The 21,613-nt window shown below is 34.6% G+C and overlaps 1 protein-coding gene across 9 annotated transcripts in view; it reads right to left on the bottom strand.

Annotated features, from left to right (window-relative positions):
* The window catches only part of LOC115220265 (F-actin-monooxygenase MICAL3), a 341,384-nt gene that overhangs the window by 33,176 nt on the left and 286,595 nt on the right, over positions 1–21,613 (bottom strand). For 7 of the 9 annotated variants that reach the window (XR_005002402.1, XM_036509827.1, XM_036509829.1 and 4 more), the window contains one exon: positions 16,886–16,936. The exons of the other annotated variants lie outside the window; for them this stretch is intronic. Coding sequence is in view for 6 of the 7 variants with exons in the window: in XM_036509827.1 (XP_036365720.1) it covers positions 16,886–16,936 (51 nt within the window). In the remaining variant the exon portion in view is untranslated. The remainder of the gene's footprint in view (positions 1–16,885; positions 16,937–21,613) is intronic. 9 annotated transcript variants of the gene reach the window in all.

The raw sequence follows: 21,613 nt of genomic DNA, 5'->3' as shown, positions 1-21,613 counted from the left end.
CCTCAAACGGTAAGTAGAGGTGCTCAAAGGATCGATGGAGGCCCTCAAACGGTAAGTGGAGGTGCTCAAGGGATTGATGGAGGCCCTCAAAGGGTAAGTGGAGGTGCTCAAGGGATCGATGGAGGCCCTCAAAGGGTAAGTGGAGGTGCTCAAGGGATCGATGGAGGCCCTCAAAGGGTAAGTGGAGGTGCTCAAGGGATTGATGGAGGCCCTCAAAGAGTAAGTGGAGGTGCTCAAAGGGTAAGTGGAGGTATAAAACCAGATGTTAGATCAAGTCTATTTTGAAGGTGTATGGCCAAGTGGTTAGAGCATTTGGTTCACCATCAAACTGCTGTGGGTTCATTTCCTGGGCCAATTGGCACATTGCATTGTCAAGTCAAGGCACTTCATTTCATGATGCTCCACCTACTCAGCTGAATGCTGCTGCTGCTGAATGCAACACAGAGTCACAAACTAGAAAAGTTGAGAGAATATCTATGTCTACTCATGACTACAAAGGCACCTAGAGCAATTAGCAAAAGCATCGTTCATGCTACTAAGCCATATCAATCATTAATTCATGGGTGACAGCTCGCTCATTGTTTTAGATTAGATCTACAAACCAAAGTACATGAATCTTAAGTGTAACAGACCATGGTGTTTTTGTCATAACTGATGCCTCAATTTAAACACAGACAGTGGATTGAGAGGGTGCAAAAGCAAGAAGCAAGTACAAAGCTGAACTCCACAACTCTAGCACAACTAGAAAATGTGGGTCTAAGTCCTCTCTAACATTTAGTGATTTTTTTTCTTTTCAATTTATATTCTGTCCATCTAATAAACAAAAAAAATTCATCTTAGAAGGTTTAAAAATTAAAATATAAACAAGAGATAAAGAAAATAAATCCTAAAGAATAAAAGCTACAGATATGTCTTACTAATAAGGGTATACATGTGGAATGTAAAAGAAAAAAAAACAGGTGATTTTACTGTGAGGTTGCAGTTGCCAGGTTAATGTCTACAATGCCAAGAATTCATACCATGCCATACAGCACACATCCTTTTAACTAGCACCACAAGACTGGTTTAATAATAAATGTAGAGTAAATTGAATTTAGGCTAAAAATGATGAGAATAGGCAAAACTGTTTTTAAGATCTAAAGCTAAAAAGTGTTAACACTAATCTACTAATCAATATTTAGAGCTATTATAATGACTATATGGAATAAGATTTAAGCTATGGTGCTGCACTCTCCAACATTCGATAATGGTGTGGTTTGGGTAAATCTCTGCCCAACAAATATTTGACACCAGAGCAGCTAAGAATAGAAAGAATAAACATCACCACCTCAAAACATTGGCCTAAACTTCACAGGTGCCCTTATCCAGCCATACACTTATATAGCAGTAAAACAGTTGAGTGCATGAAGTATAGAGGGATATAAAGAGATTCAGTGAAGATATATTAGGGTGATAATTGACAATGGTTTTTCTTTATCATTACCAATAGCTGTGTGATGAAGAACTGATTCAAAATCATGCTACAATTTGGGCATGGGTCTTCTTATATAACTTTGCATTAACCCAAGCCATGTGAGTGAAATTTTGGAAGTGGAAATTGTGCAGAAGCGCATTGAATGGACAAAACCTGCTCTAGACTTAATATATCATCCAAATGAAAACCATCTATTTAAGCTCTGGGTAGTTTTGGAGGAGCCCGCACCGTTGAAAACATTTCAACCAGGTCCCTAGTTTGCAGATAACTCAGGTTCATTAGGTCTTTTTCTCCCTTTCCCCACCAATCTATAAATCACTTACCCTTAAAAAAGTTTATGGGCACTACTCTTCCCTCTTCTGAGTCATTAAAAAAAGGTGAGAACATAGATTTATTTAAGATATACAGCACAAGTAGTCTTAATGATACTTCATTTCTCATAAAACCTATCAGATTTTCTCATTTGGAAATTCAGGTATCCCTTGTTAATTCTTACAACTGTGATTTTATTATAGACTCTCTTTCTCTCTCTCTCTCTCACACACATACACATACTGTTAGCTATAGCTATTTGTAGTTATTTATATGATCTACTAGTCTAATCTGTTAAATGAAGTACCAACTAGTTTTATTGGTTTATATAATGTCAGCTACATTAATCTCTATTTCTCCATCTATAATCTAACTTACACCAAAAGATGAGATAATTAAAAGTCATGCTATAAGATTAGTATACAACATACAATTGGTATTTGTTGTTACTTCTCTACACAGGTATGTCATCTCTTTTCACTCCATTAAAACTATAGTTCATTGATTATCTCAGAAGATACAATTAAAATAAACAGAACCAATTATTAAGTATCTGTATGTATTTATTGCTTTACTAATTGTAACCAGCAGTATTTATAAACAGGAGATTAGTTCTCTTGACTTCAAGAGGAATACTAAATGAGATTTTTGCATCTTTCATGCCTTAACAGGCATGAAAGATATTCTTACACATATTCTATAATGCTTTCAATCCTTTAAAAGTATATAAATGGAATAATCTACTCATATAATAAGCAGTATCTCCATCTTTCTCTCTGTTTGTCCATCCCTTTGACATGTGCAGCAAAGGCAAAATAACTGCCATGTTATTTTGGCTATTTCTGTATTTCATAGAAATCTGATAGGATGCTTATTTCACTAAGTTATGATAATTCCACTTTATCAATATTTTGTACAGACACAAAATAGTTGTTTAGTTAACCAGCAACAAAGAAATGTACATAGTTCAACTGCCCGTGTATAAATTTTGTGTGTGTAAGAGCATATACATATGTACATACATATATATTAATCAAAGTGTACAGCATTATATATTCATTACGGCCAAATCTTATCAATTGGTTTTGCACAAGGGGCTCGACAAAATGTTAGTTAGCAGCCCGCTTATGTAACCCTGTGATTTTCAGAGTTAGTTGGCAATATATGTATTGGTATATATAAATATATATTATATATATATATATATATATATATATATATATATATATATATATATATATATATATAGATATATATATACACACACACACACACACAAACACATACATGCATTGCATATAACCTGTTTATTAAATAATAAAGATGAACCTGCATTTTATCCAATTAATCTGTTTCAATACAAGTTTGCTACAGGTAATTAATTTCAAAGCTGAATATTTATCATACACTGGTATGATATACTGGTATCATACCAGTATGCCATAAATAGCAGCAGCATCAGAAGAAATAATAACATCTACTTGTTTATACAGGCAGTCTGCATATCGAGACTACAAGGTAGAAAGTAAGCTGAAGATTTGATATGTCTTATATATCTCACCTCATAAAATTACTAAGTGGAAACAATGTTCAATGCCTTTCACTAAGTAAGGATGGACTGGGAGAAGTTTAGGTGAAACTTTCAATACCTAGTTTTAAAAGATACTCGGCTCTTTGGTTTCTAGGTACAACATATTTTCCAAAGAGCTCTCAAATTTTAGTTACTGTGAATTCCTTTCCCAGGAATCTTTCCAAATCATTCTGAATACATTAATTTTCTTTATACATGCACATAATTAAATGTCATTCATATTGTTACTTAAACATGTGTAAGGTGCAGATGTGCAACAGAAAGTGCTAGATAGTGTAGAATATATATATATATATATATATATATATATATATATATATAGATAGATATATAAAAGGGAAACTGAATTTTAAAAATGTTAATAAATCAAATATACATGCTGATGTGTGTAGAATATGTGAAATATAAACATCCAGAGGTGGGTAGTTTTTACAAAAGCAAATTAAACAAGAGACAGACACAATAAAGATATGTAGAGATTATCACACATAGTCAAGGTATTGTTGGAATAGAGAAGAGTTTTGGTAGATAACAATATAGACAAGACAAGTAATAGGTAGGACAACTCTATGCAGAATAGCTAAAGATAGGGTATAGGGTACAAACAATCATGATGGGTATGAATAGGATAGGTAGGGGATACAGTATGGGACAAGGTACAAGGATAAAGCAAATGAGTGTAAATAGGGAGTATATTATCCAAGCGGATATATCGAGCTTGGGTGGGGAGAGACGGAAAGAGAGAGATTACAAAACAGATTAAATGCAGTCAAAGTAAATTGAGAAATAATTATTTTAAGAATAACATTAAATTTTAGATTAAAAGTTATTCAGGTAAAAATTCAAATTTAAGGAAGAAAAGAAAACAAGACAAACAAAAAACACAAGAGACTTCAAGTATTTCAGCTGATGTCTAAAGAAGAGGAGGAAATCTTTGTTACCAATCAAACATGCTTCAATTTACATGTCAAGCATATAAATCATGGTCATTTAATGCTGAAACAGAACTCATTACTGGAAAAAGGTTACCATAGTTATTATTACAAATTCTATCAAAGAATTCCAATATGGATATTCAAACCCATTACACCTCCTCTAAGTTCAACACACAAAACTTCCTATTTTAAAGCATACATATTTAAAGTAAACCTCCTGTCAAAAGTTTGCATAAGAACCTTTTGTTTAGTTATTTCAGACATAAAATTAATAAACCAGTAATGTTCATATTATAATAAACCACTCCAAATTCTCACTATTTTCGAAATTAATTGAGACACACAAGATACTTTGTTACTTATATAACAAGTGTTAAAAAGCTAGTTCTTCCACTGTTGCTATTTTATACATCAACTCCCTATATTGAGTACCATCTCCTTACATTTGTATAATCAAGGACATATATATGCATACAGTAATCCCTCACCATATCGCATTTTATTATTTAAGCTTACATTGATTCCTCTGTGGTGTTGTTTTGCATTTATAATAAGATATATATATATATATATATATATATATAATACTTTAGGTTTATAGTAAAAGAGTTTTTGAACTATATAACTCAAAACAAGTTATATTTTATACTTCACTTAGTTTTGTGTTTCCTGAAATTAAATGTGAAGATTTGGTAGAGGACAAATGCCACCATCATCATTTGAGGGTTGCCATTCTTTATTTGTTCTTCATAATTATCTCCAGAGCTGGCAATCCTCTGCATAGATGCACCTGAATATCTGGTCATGACATCTAAATACGTGGGCTAAGCTCTCTAATAGACGATTGATGACACCAGGTCATCTTCTGCTCTAAGGCCATGCCCAGGATATTGTACTTTATGTTGCCTCACTCTTAGTGAGATGAATGATGAAGTGTACACTTTAGGGTCAGTATACAAAGAAAATGAAGACAACTTTAGCTGTGTCTAAAATGTGCTAAGAGCAATGTCTAAAAAAAAAACTATACCAGAGCTACTTGACATATGTCCTCTTATAAACAAGGGCTGTAACACAGAAACTAAAATCCAGTAAAGGAGCCTCTACATTGTAGCTTGACTTGCTAAAAATAGCAGTCAAATTTTCCTCATTACACACTACTATCTTTAGAAATAGACTTATTTGTTAATGTAATCCCAGATTACAAGATGGGATGGTCATAGCTGGAATGCCTTCAATCATAAGTGTAAACCATTCAGGTTTGACATGGAGCTAAATGTAAAAGACTAATGAGACAAAAATATTAAAAAGGACTTACATTATAGAAAACTTAATTTGACAGATGTTCGTTATTTCTGATTCCAGAATCAATTTTTTATAATTTTCTTCTCCTTAATCTTAATAATTTTTTTATTTAAAAGGATAAAAATCAATTTCACACACACACACACAAATTATGTAAGAAATAAAAATAAAATAAATAGAATATTAAAAAAAAATATTAAGCATGTGTGTAATTACATATCAGTAATTGTAAGATGGGGGATTTAGTCAAGATATAATTAATCTAGTATGTTAATTACAACTTGAAAAATAGGTGTTAAAAGATTGATCAATTGTTTCTAAGAAAAGACAGCATAAGAAAATTTTGCAAATTATCTGTAATAATAATAATAATAATAATAATAATAATAATAATAATAATAATAATGAAAGGTGTGTCCAATAAAGATATTCATGCTTGAATGTGTGTCATAACAACAGAAGCATAGAGTGATTGGTGCTCATTTTCTTTTTTGAGTGTTGAGTTTATTTGTTGCTATATAGCAAGAATATTGTCTGCAAGTTAAATAATGGTAAAGCTGTGCTGTAGCAACAAGCATCACTAGGAAAGTAAAACATCAGTGGGCAGATTAGTGGTTCTACATGGATTGAATATCTAAGTGAGAGCCAGTTTTGGTAAAGTTAGTACCGATAGTTTATGATAATTTCAACCTGTGCAGAAATACTGGTAGACACAGAGAAAAGATAAAAAGACAACTTGCTAATTAATCATACTAAATTAATGGCTTAGACAATCAAGGATAATCACCAGGGTTTGAGGAGACCAATAATGGTCTCTGTTAGCATGAACTAATTCAGAAAAAATATTATACAGATCAGGCCATGTTGGTGTATGATAAGAAAGAGAGAGGGTCAGGTAATATCTCTTTTTCCTTACATTTTCTTTTTCTTTCAGGAAGAATATTGCCACAGATGTTAGGGTTTTCTTTTTTTTATTTCACCCTCACCATACACCAACACCATACACCAACATAAAGTTTTCTAGAAGAGGATGTATTTCTCAATATATTCAATAACATAGATAAAACAGTCAGTATTTCAACACATTGACAGGGTAGATTTATACAGTAATCAATAGGGATATATTTGCTCAGTTTAGATTTAGATTTACTAAGGAGGTTTCAACTGGAGGGTAAGATTGCTTTCCAAGAAATCAGCTACATACTAAATAGTGTGAACAGATTTCATTATGAAAAATAAATAAAAAAGAAATGCCAGCAATGTGATTGGATAACATGCAATATTCTAGAGATGACAGGGAGTTGGAAATGTAATAAAGAAATATCTAGAGAAATGAAGAAAAGTTCTTAAGTGACTTTTGAGAATATTTATTTTTATTTATTTATCTGTTACCATCCCTAGCAATCTGGCAAATATTAGGATTGGTCAAGTCTATTACTTGATAAGTTCTTTGGAAAACTGCTTGTATTTTGAAGAGAAATGACTAAGCTCACAGGTAACTAATCAAGAAATGCTTATAAAATAGTCCCAACAAAAAAGAAAAAAAAACCTATAGCTTAAAGCATTTCAATCTTAAACAGATATTTGTGAGAAATATTCATTAAAACATCTTTGGCAAATCTTAAAACAAACTAGTGTGTAATATGTGAATTATTATTTATCACAGAATCCATTTCAAATAGTAAATTCTTTACTTGTCTAAGAGAAATAATCTACAAAACATTAAGAATTACAGAAAAACTCTAAAATATAATTTTTTAAAAGTTATAGCGACAGGTATAGCTAATTCTTAGATCAATAGCTTCATACACCTGGCACATCACAGCATACACCAACAGAAATCTGCACAACATAGAATCTGCCAATCACACACCATTCTTATTTAGACATCAGCATGGAAAAAAAAATTCTGGGTAAAAGTCACACTTCTAATTCCTTCCAGGTCAATTGATACCTTACCAATTTAACAGCAGGTATTTCGATAAGCATTCAGGACACCCATCTAAACCTTTCTCAAATTAACCCTTTTGATACCGATCCACCTGAAAATATCTTTGGTTCTATGATACAAACCTGTTTTAAAATGATCTACATTAAAACCTTCCGTCAAAATTCCATGCTAATCCAAACAACTTGCTTAATAAAATCAATATATAATGCATTTCAACAGAAATATGGTAACAAAAAGGCTAAGGCTATTATTCTTTACAGCTTCAACATTCACAACTGTCTTGCCTCCCTATTACCCCACTCCCAAATTAACTCCCACTCTCTCTATAGGGATCTTTATGTTACTAAGTTAAAGGAATGGCCAGCATCTATTGATCTATTTACCTTATATTCTACATTTATCCAGTGATGGAAGCATTCTATAATGATTCTTCCTTTCTACATCACTTTGAAACACACTTTCTCTTCCTAACTGACCAACAATATAAGTTCTGTATAATCAGGTCTGTTGAAGACTGCCCTTTTCACATTGTACATCTCAGTGGGGATTACCGTTATTGCTGCTGTTAACCTACTTCATCTCTGATTGAGCAGACCAGTGACATGTAGATAGTCATTTCAAAACCCAAGCACAGTACACAGAGCTACTGTTCCTGATATACTTGTCTCTCGAAAAACCATACAAGTCCATATTGTTTACTTTAACAAGCAGTAGTTTATCATGTGAAATCTGCTGTGTTTGTCAGGGAATTCAGTGACATGTAGATAGTCATTTCAAAACCCAGGCACAGTACACAGAGCTACTGTTCCTGATATACCTGTCTCTCGAACAACCATACAAGTCCATATTGTTTACTTTAACAAGCAGTAGTTTATCATGTGAGATCTGCTGTGTTTGTCAGGGAATTCAGTATTTATTTCATAGTCTATTCAAATTTTATACACCAAAGTTCTGATAGTGGCCACAACAGAGGTATACCATATTTTCTGGCCAAAAAGCTGAACTTTTCAGACCAAAATTTACGACTAAAAAAGGTAGGTTGATTTATATACCAAGACAAACCGTGGAAGACTAAATCTTCCATATGAAACACAGACGGATTTTGGAAAGAGAGTGACAATGTTTGAATGTTTATATTACATGTTTGTGCTATATACCATGTTGACTTGCATGCCGGAAAAAAAGGTACACAGTGTTCAAAATTAAAGTGTGATGGCTGTTGTTGTTGTTGTTGTTCTGCACTTATTTCTGGTGCAGTACAGTATCCTGGCACAATATCTGGAATTACTGCTGGTTTGGGGCACATGCTTTTTAGGGATTTATTTTGATAGAGAGTTTTCAGATGGTGTTATGACTGTGTTTGTGCCTGTTTGAAGGTAATCGGGAGACTGTAGATGTAGTGGCATGGATTGTGAGGGTCGGAGTGTGTCATGGCAACAAACTGAACCATCACAAGTCCAAGAGGCCCATCATGCAGAGAAGTTTTGTTTCGTTATGTATGTAGATGATGATGACAACGATGATGTGCAGGTAACCAACTTCTCCACGGTAAACCACAAAAGAGTACATCATCACCAGCTTACTACCAACACATGATGACAATGACGACAGTGGCGGTGGCGACGATGACAACGACAATGTGTACAGTCAGCCAGTGATGATGAGTTCTTTGTAGTTTGTCTGTGTCAGTGGCACGTAAAAAGCACCATCTGAATCGTGGCCGAAGCCAGTGCCGCCTCGACTGGCTTCCGTGTCGGTGGCACGTAAAAAGCACCATCCGAATCGTGGCCGAAGCCAGTGCCACCTCGACTGGCTTCTGTGCAGGTGGCACGTAAAATGCACCAATCCGACCGTGGCCGATGCCAGCCTCGCCTGGCACCAGTGCAGGTGACACGTAAAAAGCACCCACTACACTCACGGAGTGGTTGGCGTTAGGAAGGGCATCCAGCTGTAGAAACATTGCCAGATAAGACCGGAGCCTGGTGCAGCCTTCTGGCTTCCCAGATCCCCGATCGAACCGTCCAACCCATGCTAGCACGGAGAACAGACATTAAACGATGATGATGATGATGATGAAACTGAGGGCTGAGGCAAGACTAACATACTCAAAGTCAGATCAACTATATTGTGTACAGTGTAGTAGTGTTTCCTCGTGTTGACCAATTTTGTTCCAATGTGTTTTCTAGATATGCTTAACTTATTTATTATATGACTATATTTTGATTTTCTTTTATGTAGCTAATAAGAAGGGAGACAGTGGACCTGGGAAGTACAACCTTTATTCTCTACACAACTGTATGACAAACTAAATTTCCTTCAAACAACAGTCTACCATCTTAAAAAGAAAGGGTACATTTTTATGTGAAAGCAAAGAAAAAAAATCAAATGCATACTCCACTGCATGTCCCTTCCATTCAATCCTTTTTATCTAATGATTTCTACTCACATTACGAGAGTAATTTTAGTTGATTATGAATTCGAGGGAGATTCCTACATCAAACATGGTTAGCCTGAGTTTAACTACATGTTGTAAACTGTGTTTCCTCTCTCTCCTCCCTTTCACTCCTACTTCTCTTGCTCAACTCTCCTCCTGAAATATTCCCCTGCTGTACACAAGCTCATTCTCTCCATCAAATCGACATTTCCTGTACAAATTCATGGTGTGTGACATGTCACATGTTGAAGAGATCACATAACAACATGAAATGAAGTGTTTTGCTCAAGAACACAATGCACTGCCCTATAACGGAATTGAAACCACAATCTAGCAATGTGTATGTGTGTGTGTGTGCTGAGCATTTTACTTCCAGTGCAGGAATCACCAATTTACAACGAACACATATGTATTCATGATTCCCTATTTCTATATTTGAAAATTATCATTGTTTTGAAAATGAAGGGGGATAAAGATTTCCATGAAAAATTATCTACATTTAATTTAATTGCAGCAATAAAATATTCTAACATATTTTCTAATTTGTTTTGTGAATAAAGTTCTACAAATGTTATTTTCTATTTTTTTTACTTAATTTAATTCACTGCAGTATCATTACACATTTATCATCTAAATCTGATGTGATTCATGAAAGAAAAAACATAAAACTATATGTATATATATATATTTAGCTGATGTTTTTTTGTGTGTGTGTGGTGTGTGTGTGTGTGTGTGTGTGTGTGTGTGTGTGTGTGTGAGTGAGTGAGAGAGAGAGAGAGAGAGAGAGAGAGAGTAATCTAACAATCAAATCCCATGATGTACGATATTTTTTTTGCCTGAACATCCAATTTTCATAAGTTCCATTACACTCATATATTTGATGTTGTCAATGTTTAGCACACTGTATCATGGCTGAGTAATGTTCTTTTTTTTTTTCTTTTTTAACCAGTTATAGTAGGTTTTGACTATCATAGTGCACATTGGAGTGGCTTTTCATTGCCTTCTCCATGATGAAGAAAAAACAAGCAGGCTCTTGTGATATTCTTGTTGTTCATAAGGGATCATATTATATATATTTAAACTGTAATTATTTAAAGCCCAAACCTAGCTAAATATATTAGCAGTTTAAAATTTAAACAGAAGTCTGGCAGAACAATTTCTCTTTCATACTTCTTTAAAACACAGAAAAAATGATTTCATTTTTTTATATTAAATGTGTTTCACAAGAAACTAAGGAAATGACTTTCATTTTGATAATTATTTTTTTAAAATTTCAAAAAATTACACATTTAATTTAATTGCAGCAATAAAATATTCTAACATATTTTCTAATTTTTTTGTGAATAAAGTTTACAAATGTTATTTTCTTTTTTTACTTAATTTAATTCACTGCAGTATCATTACACATTTATCATCTAAATCTGATGTGTGATTCATGAAAGAAAAAACATAAAAAACTATATGTATTATATATATTTAGCTGATTTTTTTTTTGGTGTGTGTTGTGTGTGTGTGTGTGTGTGTGTGTGAGAGTGAGTGCGTGGTGAGAGAGGAGCGGAGAGTGAGCGCGATGAGGAGAGAGAGAGAGAGAGAAGAGAGAGAGAGAGAGAGTATCTAACAATCAAATCCATGATGTACGATATTTTTTTGCTGAACATCCAATTTTCTAAGTTCCATACCACTCATATATTGATGTTGTCAATGTTTAGCACACTGTATCATGGCCGAGTAATGTTCTTTTTTTTTTTCTTTTTTAACAGTTATAGTAGGTTTTGACTATCTAGTGCACATTGGAGTGGCTTTTCCATTGCCTTTCCTCCATGATGAAAGAAAAAAACAGCAGGCTCTTTGTTATTGTTGTTCATAAGGGATCATATTATATATATTTATAACTGTAATTATTTAAAGCCCAAAACTAGCTAAATATATTAGCAGTTTAAAATTTAAACAGAAGTCTGGCAGGAACAATATTCTCTTTCCATAATTTCTTTAAAAACAGAAAAAAATGATTTCATTTTTTTATATTAAATGTGTTTCACAAGGAAAACTAAGGAAATGAATTTCATTTTGATAATTATTTTTTTGACTTTTTATCTTTTAATTTCAAAATTCAATATTTTACACCATTTTGGTTCTGCATGTTCTCAAAAAATGTTTCTGGGTCGGATTTATGATTAGCTGCATTTGAATTTTCTTTGATGTAGCTAAATATGAGGGAGATGGTGGATTGAGAAGTAGTGAAGCTAGGGGTTGGGGGGTGAGGGATTGGTCCACCCCAGGCAATGCTTTTATGGTGGGGAGTGGCACTTTTGGGTCTGCTGTATAAGCCTGTATAGGCTGTTTGCAGAGAGAGGGATGCCTTCCAAACACAAGGGCTACTCCTGGTGGCACATACCCTAGCAATGCCACTGGAATTAGTTTGGTACTATTCTTACTATTAGGCATCCAATTAGCAGATCTGCTAGAACATTGGCTAAATATCTTGCAGTATTGATCTCTTTACATTCTGAGTTCAAATCCTGCTGAGGTCAACTTTGCTTTCCATCCTTTCAGGGTTGATAAATAAAGTACCACTCGGGTACTAAGGTTGATTCTCTATCTCTCTCCCTTAGTATTGGCTATAAAGTGCTAAGTGCTGCAAGCAAGTCATTAATAATGACCACTCCCAGTATTCCCAGTGTCCTGTCCCTTCCCTCAAGAATTGGAGAAGAGTTGTTCAACTAGAAGCTATCAATTTCTCAACAAGTTCATTTAAAAAAACCACTGAAAGGAAAATGGCAGATGCAGACAGACCATTGTGTTCTAAAGCACAGAATGCTTAATAAAAAGAAAAAGAAAAAAACCCTTTTACTTTCTACATAATTGCACAAAATGCTAGATCTAGAAGCCAAATCCACTCCACCAACCAAACAAAACCAGTCCTTCTTAAAAAGGAAGGATGCATCTTCTGCACAAGCCAAGTTTGGCTCTTGACAGCAGGCCTGTAAGATTTTAATTTTGCCCAACATAAGAATTATTTGGCAAAGACCTAGTTTTTTATGGGCTCCACATGTTCACCTTTGTTATTGTTATGTCCATTTTTTTGCATGCTTGTATGGATTGGATGATACATTTTAAGGCAGTATTATTCTTAGAGCTGGATGCCCTCCCTCACATCAAGTCTTTGTTTTCATGTAACACATTTGCTGAACCATTGAGCTGCTGGAAATACTGTTTATATGGGACATAAACAAATATAACCACTGACTGAGCAATCTCAATGGAAAGACACACACACACAAATAACAAGATTCCATACAGTTTCCTTCAACCAAAGACTGTTCAGTAGAAAACAACTGTCCAAGGTGCCATGCAGTGGGATTGAACCAGTAACCAAAATGAATTTCTTAACCATACATCTGTCTGCACCTTTCCCTGTTTGAATATTTACCAATTAAGGAACTTTTGCTTTAGTTTGATGCCATTTCTGCTATGGAATCACCAAACTCTCATATAACAGCCATATCAGTAAGGTTAGTATTATTTTCATTTCACTTCTCAGAGATCTTGACTTTACTTGCTCCACTTAATTCTGTAAGAACAGACAGCAACCTGTGGTCAAACACCTCACAGGGCCTCTTTCCATGATACTTAACACCCAAGAACCAAGCTCAAAACCCTCTTATATTATTATTATTATTAGTAGTAGTAGTTATAAGCAAAGCAACAACACTACTTATTCTTCTTTCCTCTCCCCCAGATGAATGATAAGGGCTTGAAACCTCAGATTCTTCGATTACTATGGCAACTGAACTTATCAAACTCTATGAACCCTTCTCTAGACCATTTGTTTCGGACACAGACACATTGCAAAATTCCTTTGGAATTCTGGATTCTACTGAATATTGTAATGCTCTTCTCTTACATCATACTTTCAAAAACAAATTATTAAACCATATTTCAAAGCAAATGAAAAAAAGACAAGCAAAAATTAAATTAATAATTCAAAATAAAATAAGCATTAATGTATTTCATGAGGAGAGACAGAGCGTGCACACACACACACACACACACACACACACACATATGCACGCACACATACACACGCACACACATTGTGAAGGTATTGTTTTAGTCATTTTTATTTCATTTATTATGATCATTTACTCTCTTACTTGTTTCAGTCATTTGACTGTGGCTATGCTGGAGCACCGCCTTTATCCAAGTTTCTTTATTAATATTTACATTTACTCTATATTTCAACCAGTTGCATCCCCAGGTCATCAGGTATCTTATTCCTGAATATTAACAATGTCTTTGCAGATGAAAAATTATATAAAAAATTTACATCTACACAACACTTTGATTAATTTGATGTTCAATAGTCATCAGGTGTATTATTCTGAGGTACCTATGTAGCAGCAGATTAGATCAAAGGGAAATAACACTCTTACCTGCTAAACCCATTGATTAAATATAACATATACTAGCAGTATCGCCCGGCATTGCTCGGGTTTGTTTCGACCCTTTAGAATTGGAATTTTTGAAAAGTAAAAATTTTGCATTATGTAGCTTGTTATTCTCTTTAAGTGAACATTTTTCTGGTTGAAATACACTAAAAAATGGTGACACAGCAGTAAAAAAATTGTAAAAAAATAGGGATTTTCATAGAAAAAAGCACCTTTTTGATGTAAATAATTTTTGGTGTTTACATGGTGCAATTTGAATTTTTTTCTTATACAGAAGGAAGAGCAAGCCTTCTTCTATCTTACTCAAATTTTGGGCAACTTGCGCGGCAGGGTCTTGGAGGAGATAGTGTTAGTTGAAGGTTACCAAACCTGCCATACACAGACAACTTCAGTTTTATATATAGAGAGAGATTTAAATAGTTCAACACGTAATGAAAATATTGCTATTTTTGTTTATTCCCACACACATACATGCACACATGCGCATGCAGAGGAAGTATTTTAATGCAGATCTAATGCTGAGCTTTATAACATTTATCAAAACACTTGTTTTCTTTTTCATGGCTGAATATACTTGGCCCTGGTCAGTAACTGACCAGGGCTAAATTATATTCTGGGAGAAAAGGAAACAACATGTTGACCCTATCATCATCATCATTTAACATCAATTTTCCATACTGGTATGGGTTGGATGGTTTCACAGGAGCTGGTAAAGCCAGGGACTGCATCAAGCTCCAACTGTCTGTTGTGGCATGGTTTTTATGGCTCATTGACCTTCCTAATGCCAACCACTTTGCAGAGTGTGTTGGGTGTTTTTACCATGGCACAAGAATGTTCCTTTGATATTTATTATGGTCTGACTTTGTGATGTTTAATATGGAGTGCGAGTGGCTTTGCCCACATTGATAGAAATGATTTTAAGATCTCCGTACATGGAAAACAGTGTGTATGAAGTGGGGCATGATGTGTAGTGTCTTGGTTGGGTGTGGATGACAGCCGTGTGTGGGAAATTAAAGAAGAAATGAAAGGTGTATTATCAGCACAAGATTTTTTTGTTGTTGTTAGAGGGACAGGAAATAGGTAATTAGTGTATTAAAAGAAGAGTATAAGAGGCAGTTGATAGAGTTTGGGGGTCAGAAGAAGTGTCTTCAGCATAATCTTTATTTCATCACTTAATCAGGAAGGAGAGCATTGCTCATGACTTTTTGAAAGGGGTAAGGTATTTTCAAGCCAGTGTTCCGAATGCTTACAACAAAGTAGACCCCACTAAAAGCCTCCAAGAACCAGGTAAATGGTGTTAATTTGGGAGACAAATTGAGTCTACTGCCCAGTTTAGTTTGAAGGAAACTTTCATTCAAGTACACCAGAGACAGATGGAGCATAGGGCAGACAACTTAGCTTGGCATTTCTATTAACAGAAAACTTTTCTTATGTCAAGCACAAAAATATTGCTTTCATCAAAGTTCTCAAGAGTGAGAGACCTCCCTAGACATGTTAGTGTGTGTGTGCATGTGTGCATGTGTGTGTGTGAGAGAGAGAGAGAGAGGTTCAAGGATGTGATTGTTTAAGAATGTTTCTATAACCTATGAGATGTTGAATGTGAGAGTGATTGGTAGATGTCCACCTAGGACACACTGTAGCAAGTTTCCTCATCGTAGAGAGGGAAGGGTTGAAGAATTTGGTGAGAACAGAAATTATCTTGCAGGTACTATATTTAATGATAGCGTGAGCAATTCTCTCAGGGACAATTGTCTTGTTGGGTTGAAGTTGAAGAGGCAAATATGTTTATAATACCATGTAGAAATCTACAGTTTTTGTTTCTAAATAAAGCTGGATCTCATGAACCATCTTTAATGTATCCAAATCTTTCTTAAATTACCTTCACCCCTATCTTGAAATCAGAGGGTCGCATTGAATAATGTAATCCTGGATACATAATACCACAAAAAGGACAGGGTGGTCATGGTTGGACTGCCTTTGATCAGAGGTCTGCTCAATCAAGATTGATCTGAGGTTAAATAGCAACAATAATTCAACCTAAGTTTAGTCAAGAAGTCAGTTTACTTCTCAACAGAGATACACACACACACACACTTTCTGCCAAGAACTTTTAATCATTATTCTCTTATTGTTCATGTCGTTATACATTTAATAAATATTCCTGATTAATTTTTTCCTATAATGTTCTTGGCTCAATAAAGATTAGTTAAAATATTTTTTATATATTTACCATATTGTTGTTAGCATTCCTGAAGAGAATTCTAGAAAAAGTCCTTATTGATGTTACCGAGATGAATGGCTTGACTAGGATAGAGAGATAATGGGGGGAAGGCAGTGCAGAAGAAGTTGAGTAAGTAAGCAAAATGACAGCACAACCTTCGCAACCATTACAGGGCAGAATTATGAAGTGAAAAGTAAAAGAGAAAGCAACACTTCACCTTGCAGTGGAGTAAAGGCACATGCCAGACATATATTGATGATTCCATACTCTGGAAAATACACAGCATAGAAAAGCTATCAAGAAAAACTACTCTCACACTCACACACACACACATACATACATACATACATACAAATACTCAGTCACTCACACACACATACACACCCAAGCAAAACGTGCATGTGGATATACAGACAGATACGCAGAAAAGTCGCTGGTATTTGTTCAACTAGTTGGTGCCATGAAATTAAAAGGAAGCAAATTAATTGATCTCCAGAACCAAACATTAGCTGAAATGCAGAACAGAGAGAGAATCGGCAAGTGTGGTTAAATAAGTTGAACTGAGAAGCTTCTGGAAGCACCAAATCATTTCTCACTGCAAGTAGGTAACATTTGTCTTTATCACTGGTCTCTTAAATTATTAGTATTGTGCAAAACATACTTTCTTTATGGAGGCAGCAGCAAATGCCAAATAATCTCAAGCTTCTAGACATCCAACCAAGTCACCAAGATGTTTTCACCATCTTAAGACATCATTGTCAATACTTGTTTTGTTTTCCTCAATGCTCTCTCTCTCACCATCATCATCACCACCACCACCACCACTTTCTCCATCTCCCTCAAGGTCACACATTGTTGATACTTTAAACTTTTTCCTGTCTGGAACTACCTTTTGTATTTGACATACCAGCTATGACAGACAGCTGAACAATCAAACTGACCCAGGGCCAGGATTGACAAAAACAGCTGCTATTCCGCTTGTCACCCTCATTGAAGATATTTTATAACAAAGGACAGCAACACAGAACAGCAGTAGTAATTATATAAGCTGCTGGTAGATATGGACTTGAAAGAGCTATATATAAAATTTGTGAGTTATTTAAAATAATAAAAATACAATTAATTATAGATATACATAGAATAATTATTACTGGAGGACAAAGCATTTTCTTTTTCAAGAAAACAGAACTGGTGATAGAAGTAGGGTAGACAAGTATAAAATGAGAGGAAACAAGGAATAAAATCATACGGGAGAAACAAATAGATAATGCAGTTAAATATAATATGGAGTAGCAAAGAGGAATTGAGTAATAGACATATTCCTCGGGAGGCAAGTCTATGATTGGGTTATGATTCTTGCATTTAGGCACTTCTTTTGTTTTGCTAATGTTCTTGGAAACTGTACAAACATCACATAATATTGTTTCCCCTCCTTTCTATATCCAGAGCCCAGTCCTGGTTGTTTTGTGGCTTGTCCCCCTCAACAACCCTGAGAGCTATTCCAGCAGAGTGCAAGCTTCTGATAGGGCCTCCTAAGCAGGACGGAGGTCAGACCAATATGGACTGCTTCTTCCCAGAAATAAAAATGGGTTTGTGAAAGGCCAGCACCCTAAACCTAGACAAAAATTTTAAAAAAGAAAAAGCCAAGCTACAAAAGCATCAAAGACAATTCAGAACCAATGAGATCTGGGAGAGAAGGGAACTTCTCTCAAGGAAGCTGCAAGTCCAACAGCCCAGAATTGAGAAGAGGAGAGAAAAGTTGTCAATGGCTTATGCTGCATAGGGAGCAAAAGGCTAACAGTTAAGGACCTTTATATCTATATAGCGATGCATTAAATATTTATAAATTCCATCCAAGAATTACTGTTATTATTACTATATCCTACATTATATTGGTACAGCTCGGTGCAACCCCAAAAAACTGGTTCACCAGTCAGCATCATTGGACTGTGGTCAGCATAACTGAATAGGAGCTTTATTTGCATATTCAAAACATTTCTCATGAACAAATTTAGAAGGAAGGGCTAGTTCGACGAGTCGTGTTCTGTCCTTACTTTCGAAACACGCATGGAGTCGAACTAGGGACAGCTGATGAAGGGGAATTTTCCTTGTATTGTTTGTTTTTTTTGTTGTTAAAAAAAGTCTGTTTCCATGTTTGTTTTTACGTTTTCGTTTCTCGTTGAGTTCTACGTCTATTTGTGGTGTCCTGTACTCACATATATATATTTATATATGCATGTATATATACATGTAGATGTAGGTACGTACATATATGTATGTATGTATGCATATATTTTATTTATTAATTTATATATATATATATATATATACATATCAACAAGTTTCCCTGCTCACATAAGAAATCAGTTTTCCAAAGACTTAGCAAAGGAAAGCAGAGATTACCATCATTGTTATTTTATCAAGTTTTTCTAGACTGGTATGGATTAGTTAAAGATTACTGATTCTTGTTTGACAAGTAATATACTTTATTCCACTTGTGTTCAAATGTTAAACTGTCAAGCTTAGGAGATATTATGGGGGACATAAACAAACATCACAGCTACCCAAACAGAGTCAATTTGAGGACACAGTATAGACACACACACACACAAAGAAAGAAATATTACCATATATGATTACCTCCAACTAGATTAAGTAAGCAAAAATATTTAATAAATTAATTAAAATGAAAGTTCTATGCATTATTTTCCTTACAATGTCTTAATTTCAAATTCAAAATTCTAATCCTGCCAAATATTATGAAAAAATAATGATCTCCCTTGTATTAACTACAATCACTGGTGGGAAACCCCGACACACACGTTTTCAAATAGCTTCTGACTACCAAACTTCTTCACAATGCATTGGTCAGCCCAGAGCTATAAAGTAGAAAACACTTGCTCAAGATCCCACTGTGTGGACTCAAACTTCTTAACCATATGACAACCTCTGCACCTTTTTAAGGACATTGATATTTAAAGTAATTACTATTCTGTACAGATTAACATTTCATAATTTCTTACACAGATATGAAAACTCAAGAATTTAAAAGAGAGATAAGTGAGAGAGAGGCATTGTGAAGTTATGATGTTCATGTCCATTCCAAAAAATATTGAATTAATGAAGCAAAGCAGCTCCAAGCAGGGACCAAAACTAAGCCATAAATTCCAGTGCACCACACCGAGACATAACTGCACTTCAGTGCAGTTATGATTCCAGTGCATTGCACCAAGCTTTAACTGCATTGCAGTAGAAAAAGGAAACAGCAGCTGATGCAAATGTTACTCCCTGATTTCAAATATCATATTTTACTTTATATTTTGAATCATAATTCAAGTGACTTTAGTCCTCTACTTGGGACAATAAGGTGATCAGCATTCCAGCAGCGCATGGTAAAGAAAATGGAAGTGGATTATGTAGTGGTGAATATGGTGGTGGGTGAGTAGGTGAATGTGTTAGCTAATTTACATGCAGTTACTTTGATAGTAATATGCATTTCAGGTAAGAAGGGAAAAAAAAAAATACCAAATGGTTCTAAAGAACAGCTAGGAATGTCTTGTACGTCATCATCATCATCATTATTATTTAACCTCCATTTTCTATGCTGGCATGGGTTGGATGGTTTGGCTAGAGCTGGCAAGCTGCACAAGGTTCCAGTCATGTGTTTTGACTTGGTTTCGACAGCTGGAAGCCTTTCCTAAATGCCAACCACTTTACAGAGCACACTGGGTGCTTTTACCATGGCACAAGAATGTTCCTTTGATATTTATTATGGTTTGACTTTGTAATATTTAATGTGGAGTGTGAGTGGTCCTGCCCACATCGATAGAGATCTCCATACATGGAAATAGTGTGGGTGCTTTTTATGAGGCACCAACACTGACAGGATTAGATAAAAACCCCTTCGGCTATAAGAGCATTAACTAAGGTACTTTAGGATATTAATTCTGCTGTAGTGGATGGGTTTACATTCATTTCCAATGCTAACAATTAGCTTGTTCTAGCATTAGCACAAGACTAAAAATTTGATTATGGTGAGGGCAAGGGAGGATTGATCAATGCCATAAACCCTAGTATTTGACTGGTACTTTATTTTATTGACTACAAAGAATGAAAAGCTAAACTGAGTCAGGAGGGATTTGAACTCAGACTGTAAACAACTGGAACAATTACTGCAAAACGCTTTGGTCAGTCAATGCTCTAGTAATTCAACTAATCATCCACCTTAATTGTTTCCAACAAGTATACAAGACCAGAAATCTGGGAGAAGGAAATAGTTGATTTTTTTACCAACCCTTGAAAGAGTGAAAGGCAAATTTAGCCTTCATGGAATTTGAACTCAAAACCTAAAAGTTTGTAACTAAATAGTATAAAACAGTTTGCTCACTGCTCCCTAATGTTTCTGACAATCTCCTGACTGAATGAATTTTACATCTAACAGTAAGCTTTAAAAAAAACCAATCATTTCTCATAGCTGAAAAATATTGTAACTCCACTAAAATGCTACATCAAACTCTCAAAAACTATGCTTAGTTCTACTAAGATGACATTAAGAGAATGAATGTATGAATGAATTAATGTGTGTATATACATACATATATACACACACACACACACACACACATATATATATATATATATATATATATATATATATATATATATACTGTGTGATAAAGTTCCAACAAGTAGAATAACACTTGATCAGCAAAGAGAATAAAGATACTGTTATAATGAGAACCATGAGTCTTGTGAAATATATACTGAGGGTTTCTTGGTTGAAATTTTATTTTACCATTTATCAAGGTGATAAAAACAAAACTGTTTGTCAGCTGCTTTAAAAATATGTACTTCACAAGACATATGGTTTTCATTAAAACATTATATATATATATAAATGCATGGAAAAGAAGAATGTTGCTGTTTGAAGCATTGTGAAATAAGA

The sequence above is a fragment of the Octopus sinensis genome, linkage group LG16, assembly GCF_006345805.1.
Source record: "Octopus sinensis linkage group LG16, ASM634580v1, whole genome shotgun sequence".
Lineage (NCBI taxonomy): Eukaryota > Metazoa > Mollusca > Cephalopoda > Octopoda > Octopodidae > Octopus > Octopus sinensis.
The sequence above is the reverse complement of the archived record's forward strand: the minus strand, read 5'-3'. Positions and strand labels throughout refer to the sequence as shown.